The sequence below is a fragment of the Megalobrama amblycephala genome, linkage group LG17, assembly GCF_018812025.1.
Source record: "Megalobrama amblycephala isolate DHTTF-2021 linkage group LG17, ASM1881202v1, whole genome shotgun sequence".
Lineage (NCBI taxonomy): Eukaryota > Metazoa > Chordata > Actinopteri > Cypriniformes > Xenocyprididae > Megalobrama > Megalobrama amblycephala.
In genome coordinates this window covers 23,715,642-23,726,671 of record NC_063060.1, presented here as the reverse complement: position 1 = coordinate 23,726,671, position 11,030 = coordinate 23,715,642, and the positions used below count along the sequence as shown (strand labels likewise).

At 34.7% G+C, this 11,030-nt stretch overlaps 1 protein-coding gene across 1 annotated transcript; it reads right to left on the bottom strand.

The window, feature by feature from the left end:
* Nucleotides 1–1,365: 1,365 nt before the first annotated feature.
* Nucleotides 1,366–6,214, bottom strand: LOC125251172 (ladderlectin-like). Its single transcript, XM_048164120.1, has 6 exons — nucleotides 5,895–6,214; nucleotides 5,679–5,757; nucleotides 5,407–5,501; nucleotides 3,104–3,229; nucleotides 1,731–1,839; nucleotides 1,366–1,592 (listed from the first exon to the last, which is right to left on the bottom strand). The coding sequence occupies exons 2-6, from the start codon at nucleotides 5,746–5,748 to the stop codon at nucleotides 1,525–1,527; spliced, it is 468 nt and encodes a 155-aa protein (XP_048020077.1). The 5' UTR covers nucleotides 5,749–5,757; nucleotides 5,895–6,214; the 3' UTR covers nucleotides 1,366–1,524.
* Between the last annotated feature and the right edge of the window lie 4,816 nt (nucleotides 6,215–11,030).

Here is an 11,030-nt window from a genome sequence, read left to right as displayed (position 1 = left end):
AATCATCAAAATTAAAAGAAATAAACGTTTGAAATATATCAGTCTGTGTGTAATGAATGAATATAATATACAAGTTTCATTTTTTCAATGGAATTAGTGAAATAAATCAACTTTTTGATGATATTCTAATTATATGACCAGCACCTGTAAGTTGAGTCTGGCCTAAATTAAGCATTAAAAAATATTACAATTTAGTCAGAAGACTTCTCTGTGGTATGTTCTTGCTCAAGTCTTAAACACACTTAAAATCAAAGCTTCTGTAGGCTTTTTTAATCAATTACATTTCTTTTAATTGGTTATTTATCTTTTTACAATAAACAAAAATGTAAATGCAAATAAAACTGTCTTTAAAGTAAAAACATTCTCAACAGAAGTTATACATGTTTGAAATTGCATGCGAGTTATTATTATGTGTGATTTTATTTTTGGTTTGGGCTGCTGGGTGGAAGAATTCGAGAACATTGGGGAGTGATATTCTCTTTTTTATAGGATAATCAAATTACATCCATGCTATCAGAGTTACATGACACTCTCTCAGAAATGTTTTTGTAACTGGAAATAATCATCCACCTCCAACTTAGACCAACAATTCAAATATCTGTCTCTAGGACTGGTGGGAGATCAAGGTGATTATGTTCTTCTTTGTGTTTTTAAAAATGAGTGGTGGATGAAAACCACATTTGAGTAAAAGTATAGCTACATTACCAGAAAATGACTTTTGTAGAAATTAAGTCACTGTTTAGAATATTACTTGAATAAGTTTTAAAGTATGTGATATTTATTATACTTAATTATGAAAAGTATTTTGATATTAATACTTAACTTAATTTAAAGAACAAAAAACAATTTTTCCTTCCCTGCCATCTTTTATTCAATTTATCTGTCTGTCTCTCCTTTCTTATCTACAGTAAAACCAAGTCATTACTTGAAACTGAAAAATTTGCTGTTCATCTTCAACAGAAATTGGTTTTCAAAATTGCAAGAATTCAATTGATTTTGTGGTGGGGCAACTTTTTCCCTCCAGGCTTCGGTTGGTCAGTGTGCTTGTTCCTTAAATAACCTAGGGGTGTCCAATCTCTGTCCTGGAGGGCCACCGTCCTGCAGAGTTTAGCTCCAACTTTTCTCAACACATCTGTCTGGAAGTTTCTAGTATGTCTACTTAGACCTTGATTAGCTGGTTCAGGTGTATTTAATTAGGGTTGGAGCTGAACTCTGCAGGACAGTGGCCCTCCAGGAGCAGGATTGGACACCCCTGTAATAACCATATCCTCAAACTTTGCAACACAATATTTTTATATTTATTTATACATTTATTTGATTTAACTCCACAACACACATGATTTGTTTATTAATGCTTTTATTGATTAGAGGAGGGTTTCAGATAATGTATTTAGAAGAGATTAAAGCTTAGAAAAGATTCAAATGAAGTTTAATTTTAGAATATATATATATTTTTTTTTGTAAAGATAAGATCATAAAGTGTAAAATCAATGTAACTGTGGAGCAGCATGCCTGCATATGATCTCAAGCATCTGTAACACAAATATAGCCTATTTGGCCTGCACAGGTCCAGTCGTTCCAGCAGCGGTTAGCTGTAGGGTGGAAAAATGAAGTAAGTTATTCTGATCATTATAGTGGTGGTAGAATCAAAATAAAACAGAATGTTCAACCCAAGTATGATATGAAATTATAGTATTGTAAATTATTCAAAAACCAGACTGCATGCTTACAGGTCCAGCTGATATCCACACAGTTCTCTTTACCAGAACCATTAGGTTCTGTAGCGCACCAGTTGGTAAAGTCATTCACAGTTCCATCACTCCACAGCCACTGTCCTTCCTAAAGAGCAAAGACATGATTATAAGAGTGCACTACTGTACTCAGACTCCAGTATGGAGCTAATTAATTTCAGATTTAACCCATCTTCATTAGAACATTTGCATTTACTCTATAGAGCAGAAATTCCAGTATCACTTTATTTTGATGGTCCCTTTTAAACATTCTGCTGACTATAAGTAATGTTGCACCTATTTCTCAACCAACTCTCATTAGAGTAACAGAAGACTGTCTACTTAAAGGATTAGTTCACTTTCAAATTAAAATTTCCTGATAATTTACTCACCCCCATGTCATCCAAGATGTTCATGTCCTTCTTTCGTCAGTCGAAAAGAAATGAAGGCTTTTGATGAAAACATTCCAGGATTATTCTCCATATAGTGGACTTCAATGGAGCCCAAATGGTTGAAGGTCAAAATTAGTTTCATTGCAGCTTCAAAGTGTTCTACATGATCTCAGACAAGAAATAAGAGTCTTATCTAGAGAAACCATCACTCATTTTCTAAAAAAAATCAAAATTGTTATATACTTACACTAGCATATTGTATATGACAATTTAGTTCAAACTTTGACCTGTGGAGGGCAGTAATACACTTAGCAGTGTCTACACTGCTGGAATTCAAATAGAGAAGAAGAGAGCTAGTTCAAGATGAGCATTTATGGTTAAAATGTATAATTGTTTTTTTTTTTTTTTTTTTTTTTTTTTAGAAAATTAGTGATGGTTTCTCTAGATAAGACTCTTATTCCTCATCTGGTATCGTTTAAAGCTCTTTGAAGCTGCACTGAAACTGTAATTTTGACCTTCAACCGTTTGGGCTCCATTGAAGTCCACTATAAGGAGAAAAATCCTGGATTGTTTTCATCAAAAACCTTCATTTCTTTTCAACTAAAGAAAGTAAGACATGAACATCTTGGATGACATGGGGGTGAGTAAAATCTCAAGAAATTTTAATTTGAAAGTGAACTAATAATATAATATCTGCTAACTCTTTATTGTGATGGTCCCAAAAGATATTCTACTTGTTATATAAGTAATTTTGCAACTACATGTCAACTTATTGTAACCCTAACCCTACTAGTCTAATAATTCTTGACTAACACTTTAATGAGAGTTTTTTGACACGTAGGTGTAACGTTACAGGAACCGTGGACTAACTGTATTGTTGCATCCCTAGTCAATATGTTAAAGGGACCATCAAAATAAAATGAAACTGAAATTCCAGTCTACAAACAAATAGATTTATTTATTACACACAATTTAACTTACTTGTACAGCATCATGAGCACCAATCCAAGCACGTGAGGAAGAAGGCGGCAACAGACCCAGCAGAAACTCATTTTCCAGTTTATTATGCACAGATGCGAGATTCGCACCAAGACCTTGGCAGTTTCTCTAAAGAGAAAGATTTTTTTGTTATTGTCAATACAAAATCTAATATTTTTAGCATAAAGCGTAAGTGACTTTTTGAACTTCATTTTAGTCATTTTCAAACAAAGTCTGATCGATTATTTGCTCAGTATCAGTTTTCTGTATTATTTATTTACAATAAAAGGGTTTACTTTACAAATAATAAATATCACCATTCACATGTTGTATTAAGTGTATTTAAAAGGGTAATTTCACTCAAACATGAAATTTCTGTCATTAAGTACTCTCCCTCATGTTGTTCCACACCCGTAAGACATTCATTCATCTTCAGAACACAAATTAAGATATTTTTGATAAAATTCAAGAGTTTTTTTTATCCTCCATTGAAAGCAACAAAATTACCACATTCAAGGTCCAGAAAGGTAGTTAGACTAAAATTGTTACTGTGCGTTCACACCGCCACCGGCGAGAGCGTCAACATTCGCCTTGGCCGCCCTGCCAACAACGCTGTACTGTTCGTTCAAACCGCCGCCGACGGGAGGGTCAAAGTAAATGACAAGTCACGTCAACCAATCGGAAGCCTCTCAAGCGAGGACCTCTACATTCCAAATGGTTGCCGCCGAACCGCGTCATAGCTCGTTACCATAAAGTTGACTTGATTTCAACTCTTCTCGACGCTCTCACCGTCCAAGACGCGCCGCTCTGCTCTCGCCGGAGCTCGCCACCGGCTCTCATTGAAAATTAATGACTAGTGTCACTTTGATGCTCTCGCCGCCGGCGGTGTGAACACACAGTTAGGTAGTTAGATTAAAATTGTCCATGTGACCACAGTGGTTTACAGTTTATAGTGGTTCAGGGTTTATGCAAAATATTAGAATATGCCGTGTATATTTTGATCACATCCAACAGTCTTTTAAATCCATTCACTGATTGTTAATTTTTTTATTTAATTTTTACATTATTATTTATTATTATTATTATTAGGCTATCATTATTGGTTAAATGTTTTTTATTCATTGTTATGTAGCCCTATTTGCTTTATTTTCCCCTTCATTTCGTGTATCATTTCTATAGGCCTATATTATGTTGTTAGCTATACTGTGTAAATACTTTAAATGCCAGATCATGCCAATAAAATGTGACTTTGACTGTATTGTAGCCGTGAATATAGGATAAATGAGCATCTGTTATTATTTGTAGACCCTCGTGCCCGTGACAGCATTTGAATGAAATTCGAATAATTTATTATTATTAATTGGTTGTTAAAAGAACATTTAAGCTAAAAAAAAAAAAAAATCCATTCACTGATATAGCCTAGACAAAAACTTAATTTTGTTCATCATTTTATTTAGGTTTTATAGGCATATTAATAATAATAATTATTATTATTTTTTATTATTATTATTATTATTATTATTATTATTATAAAGACACGATCAGAAGGCTGTGAGATGGGATGGATAAACGTTCATTATCATTAAATTAAGTTTGTTATCAAATTGATAATAACAAACTTGCTATAGTGGCAACATCTCGCAATATAGGCTATTTATAGCTTATTACATTGCGCGTGATGTTGACTATATAGACAGCATTCAAATAATAATAATTTCTTAATTCAGCACTTATTTTATCATTCTTAATTCCAGGTTGCTATGGTAGCGCGCGTTGTTTACACATGTAACTCGTGGCCACGAGAAATAGATGTCGTTCCCTCAACATAATGAAGTCGTGGCCACGAGAAAAATATCTTGTTCCCTCACCATATGATCTCGAGGTCACGACTTTACATCGCGTGGCCACGACATAAGGATGACGTTACCTCGACAAAACGATCTCGTGGCCACGACATATTATCACGTTCCCACGAATTAATATCTTGTGGCCACGACATATTATCACGTTCCCACGAGTTTATATGTCGTGGCCACGACAAAACTAAGTGAACCGAACATGTCCCCTCCCGGTCACCGTACAAAACATACCTAATCAGCATATGTTGTTTTTTTCAACAGGAATAACTGTCCCTAACCTTACCCGTATCCACCTCAATAGCAGCAAAAGTGATTTGCAATACAACATCATCACAATAAGTACATTGTACCCTATTTATTTATTTATTTATTGATTTATCTAGATATAGTTAAAGACACCTACTGTAAAGTGTGACCAAATCACCTTGTTGTAACTTAACACATTACCTCTGCTGTGATCCAGTTAACCAACGGAGAGAAGTACTTGAAACACCGGAGTCCAAAACTTGACCATCCAGCGGGGCATTTCATGACTAAATCAACTGCATCGGGTACATAAATGTTAGGGCATTCGTAATATTCACAGCAAAGAATTATTTTATGTTTGTGTGATTTTGTGCCTAAATTAGGTGTACTTTGACACTGTAAATCCCTCATTAATCATGTAAATATTAGTAAATGGAATAGAAAGGGTTTTTACAATTAAATGTTTTGGTTACTTTTTGCATTCCCCATGGAGAAGATGACGAAAAGAAGCATTAGACTTCTCAGCATTGCCATGATGAACATGAAATGAACCTAAAAATGAATAAGCAGAAAACGTTAGATGTCTGCACTCATATACTGCACACTGTGGATTCTCAATGTATTTTAAAGACAAAGAACAAAGATACATTAGAAATGTTATTCAGTAGGTTTTTGTTCCCAAAACTCACCTTGGTTTGGTTGTCTCCTGTAGAATCTCAGAGGAAGATTTTGTGAAGTTCCAGAAACAGCTCTGCTTTTATACTTTACTTAACGTCAAGTGTGTGTGGGCTTATAGTCACGAGGATGACATGTGATTGTTTGAAATGTAGAGTTTATATACACAATAAATAAAATCCTAATAAAGGATAATGGGGTAAGATGAGCCTGTAGAATAAATGTTATGTTAGCTAAATATTTTTAAGTACTTCAAATATTTATAGTTAAGTGTTAACCTGTTAACCTGCACCCCCGCTTTTGGAAAAATCCCAAGAAATGACATACCCAAACTAAAACAGATACAGTTCATGAACCCTTTGCACTAAAAGCATAAGTAAGGTCTCATTTGAAAGCAGACACTTTGCAGTAAAATCAAAATTAATTGTTGTAACAATGAAGAAAATAGTTTAAAATAGCTTCAAAGTTTTGAAAAGTTATTAGAAATTTATTTTTATGAAATATCTTTATTGAAATAAAAGTGAAGTTGGCCTTTTAGCAATCTAGAAATGCACTGCAGCTAAAGCCACATGTCTGACCATGTTACATTTCAAATCTGAAGATGATAAGTTTAAAACTCTGAGTTTTATTAAATGTTTTTCAAGACCATGTCACGACACTTTATTTAGAAAAGACTCTAAAATGTTAACTGATGTTTATTGTCGTCATCTAAGCATCTATTCAAGTGTATTGTCTATATTGTGTTTGTGGTGCTAACTGCCCCATTCAGTTTCAGTCTCCCCTGAACACATTCACACCTCTCCGGCCTGCTCATGGCTCTAATTATTCTTTTCTTTTGTCTATACAATTACTGATGTTCTATTCAAAATGATTTAATCCCTCATTTCTTTCAGAAAACTTCTCACTTCACCTTCTTTGAAACTGTATCTAATGCCCTTCTTGAAAAAATAAATAAATAAATAAATCAGTGAGCTGTACAATTCAAAATTATTTATTTGCATTAGCTCAGAACAGGTGCATCTCTGGGCTCGTTACCGTGTTAGCTTAGCACACCAACAAAACACGACAATGTATAAGATTAAAACCACGTTTTTGTTACAAACGTATAAGTCGAGTGTTTTACATAACCTTCTGTGATGTGATGTGGCTTCGGATCAAATATCAGACAGAAAATATATTATTTTAGGCTATTCTGCACAATGAGAAAAGCTATCTCGATTAGCATTGCATTATTAATATAATCTACTATTATAAATACCTGACATGGCGCGAAGGACACAGATAAACCACATATCGTCACAATCGTGTATTTATTACTTCCAAAAGTGTCGATTTGCACACAATATAGATGATTATAGTATAGGATTATATAGCATAGCATAGCGATGGAAGACTGTTAGTTCCTGGGAGGTCACATCCCAGATAGCATGTAGTAATCGGCCCGAAAAGAAAGAACATTCTCTAATATGTATAATATCAAATCTATTTATAAGTAATGTAGCAATTCATTATTTTATAAGCTTTCATGTATTTTAAACGCATTTCACTGCGCGCTCAGGTGATTCATTCATGTTCACGCACGCAGCGGGGGAGGGGTTTAGTACCTGTGATGGTGGGGGATATCCGCCATGTTTGTGTGGTTTGGACGTGAGCAAAACAATGGATTATTTACCAAGAGATATTAATGTCTGAGGTAATTTCGACAACATTCTGGTAAGCATCGATGCACATTTACATTTGTAGTATGTTTACTTAGCAGACGCTTATAAAGTTAACTTCACGTGACTGCCGCAAACGCGGCTTTCTTGGCTTGCCTGAAAACTTTCGATATGCCACTACAACTAATAAACGGACAAATCTTTTTCATCTTTTTAAGCATTGTTACGCTGCACTAAACTTTGACGAGCAACAATTCGATTTGCAAACAAAGAGCTGAGGAAGAAGATGATGACGGGCCTGCATTCACGAGGAGAAAGAGGTTTGTCTGTTTGTTTTTAGTTTCCACGCTCATATATTTATATAAATGCAACTATAATAAGCAAAAGTTGTTTTATTCCATGTTTCTTCAAGAAGGTAAGTGAAGAGGATTTGTTTATACTGTCATAGAAGATCATTGTTTTTAAATAACCTCTATTAACTAAATACATACGCTAGTTACATAAGCTAGTTTCACTGATTTTTTTGTTATGATGAGAATGTGCTGCAATACTATGCATTAGTATGTCTGAGATCATCTTCAGATGCTAAATGTAAGCAGAATTTACTTTTACAGATGCTCATGACAACACAAACACAATCACAGCTTTTGTTGCTACTAGCTGCTTCTTCACTTTTTGCATGTTCGACGCACAGGAATTAGTGATTATTTCTCATGCCATAAATTGCTTTTAATATTTCTGTTTTGTAGTAATCAAGAGAAGTGTTATCATCGCTGAAGAAATGGCAGATTGTAATCCTCAGACACCGAGCAGTGCAAGCCCTGAAGAAATAACACCATGGACATCATCTTTTCTGACTGAACTAGCAAGGAGCTGTTGGAGTCGATGAGAAAGCTGGTAAGTTCAAGTAAAGTTTGGCACATTCAGTTAGACCATGTTACTTTTATTAATAGATACTTGTATACTATTTGCTCTTTACAGGTGGAATATAAACCTGAGTAAACGCCACTACTGTAATGATAATTTCTAAGTTTACTGAGCGATGTAAACTGCTGTCATCCACGTCACATCATTGCTCTAACCGACGTTACCTGAAGAATCCTTTCAGCGTAGAAGATATTTGCAAACGTCTGGAGCCAACTTAAAATGTAAGTAAAGCAAAACATTTTCTTTTTCCTTTTTTTTTTCTTCATTTTTTCTTCATCTTCAATCTTTGATTTTGTAAGGATATCTTAATGAATAAAATGTAGGGCAACATGTGTTGCTGCTTTTTGTTAAGCACACTGATCTGAGAAATGTGATTTTATTCCTACATTCATGTAAATAAACTAGCAGTAGCTTTATCTAATGATTAGTAAACCTTTACAATCTTTCTTTACTTGCAGGCTGAACTGGATGCGTACTGGAGAGTGAGCTACAACACAAAGGTAACTTCAGTTGAGTTGAAATGCTAGTTGCGTGATGTTTCCTCAGATAACTGCACACAGACCTGACTTTCTCTTTTCTACATCCACTGTTGGTTATACACTTGTGTGTTTTTGGTTTTCTAGGTTTGTGCAAAGTTACACCATATCACTGAAAACAGCACGCATCAACAAAATTTTAAATGTTTATGATCTTCAGGTGAGTTAAAATTTGTCAACACTACCTCCATCACTGTCTTCACTGTATATACAATAAAGTTGGCTTGCTTGTTTAACATGTTAATGTTTGCTTGACTTTGAAGGGTGTGCATGATGTCAACATGAAACGCACCGTAGCCCTGCTCCATGCTCCTCAGTACCTGTGAGGAGGACCCACAATTCTTCAAGAAATGTAAGTATTCAATGCATTAACAGAATTGCTAGTATCAGTGAATGTAACGGTCTACTTTTAGTCTACTGAGTGAAACTTACAGTTGGACCCTCTATGCTTATTTCAGGAGGCGTTGGGAGAGCCAGACATCACTGATTCTGTCATTGTGATCAGCGAAAGCACACGTCCTTCAAGCACTGCAGTTGTTAAAGAAGATGATCTTCAGTTTTATAATAAAAGACTAATCTTCAAAAAAATCTTCAATTGTACAGCTGGAGGTTTATTTTATGTATTTATTTTTTTAGCTGTTGTTGTTTGTTTCTGTCTTTTGAGTTAGTATTTTTATGTAATGAAGTCCTGCAGAGGTGCCTGATCCTGTTCCTGGAGATCTTCCTGCAGAGTTCAGCTAAGTTCTTCAGCTCATTATTTTGCTAAGTACAACAGCAATTTTTTTTCCATTTACCAATGTATTTCAAACATTAAGTTTGTCTATACTTATACACAGAGTGTAAAATTGAATAAGTAAATACCAGTGTGTCATTTTTCAAAGTGCGGTTACAATAATTGTATAACAACTAATGTTACTTGATGTAATATAGTTTTGTAATTGTTTTGTAAATAAAATGTTTTCATGCCAACCAGATCATGTGAGTTCTTTTCAAATGGACATATAATTGCTTTCATAATAATGTGATGTTTGTATAGATTTAAGTAATGTTATTTATGTATTATAGTTTATATAATTAAAATGTAAGAAAGCGTTTTGTCTGGGTATCAAATTTAAATGAAAAATTAATGAACAGTATGGTAGATGTATAAACGGGGCTGGGCCGCTTCTGGCGCACTGTGCGCATTTGTGTTGGCCCGATACCGGCTTGATTGCGGCAGTGTCGGCATGGTAATGGCTGCCACGTCTGGCCCAATTGATTCTGTTGAATAGATTTAAAGGACTGTACTGGCGTTGTTATTTTAATTTGTGATCACCAGGGGGCGTCGGTAAGAACGCACAAAAACCAGAGGTCGGTGCTCAACTGATGCTCCGTTTATTATGCACGCTTTCACATACATATGGCACGTGTGTGGTGTCTAAAATGAATAAAGAAATATACATAATAAATCACAACTGAAATAATACACTATACATAATAACAGCAGCAGTAAATATTTAAATAAAACAATTAGATAGAGTGCCATTATTTAACAGTGCATTACCGTGCATTAGCAGAAATAACAGTCATAAATATGCCAAACAATACTGCCTGGAAAGTTTATTCACAAGCAAAAACCCTATATGCTGATTAACATATTAATATCTTAATAATCATAATGCAATACACACACTCGCTATATTAAATGTGCGCGTTATAGATGGCTGGATACGCTCCGGACTCGCGCACTTATGAGATGACGCAGTTATGAGGAATGGACCGGTAACAGATTAAAACTCGAATTCTCACACTAACAAGATGTTAGAATCATATAAACATAAGATATAAAAAAACACACTTACTTCTTTCGAACGCACACACAATGAAAGCAACTTTATAGCGAGCAGTTGACAGAGCTGTAAGAACTAAAATGTCGTCCTTCTTATGGGCGGGCCCGACTAGTCTGTCAATCATATCAACATCAAATCAGTAAATAGTATGGAAAATACTGGGCCTTTTCAACAGCCGCCCCAATTTACGTAGTAAATTC

Coding starts and splice junctions, on each gene's coding strand:
- LOC125251172 (XM_048164120.1), bottom strand. CDS start 5,748: ATGTTCATCATGGCAATGCTGAGAAGTCTAATGCTTCTTTTCGTCATC. Junction 3,230..5,406: donor TTAACTGGATCACAGCAGAG/GTAATGTGTTAA, acceptor CTTTCTCTTTAG/AGAAACTGCCAAGGTCTTGG. Junction 1,593..1,730: donor TGTGGATATCAGCTGGACCT/GTAAGCATGCAG, acceptor TCCACCCTACAG/CTAACCGCTGCTGGAACGAC.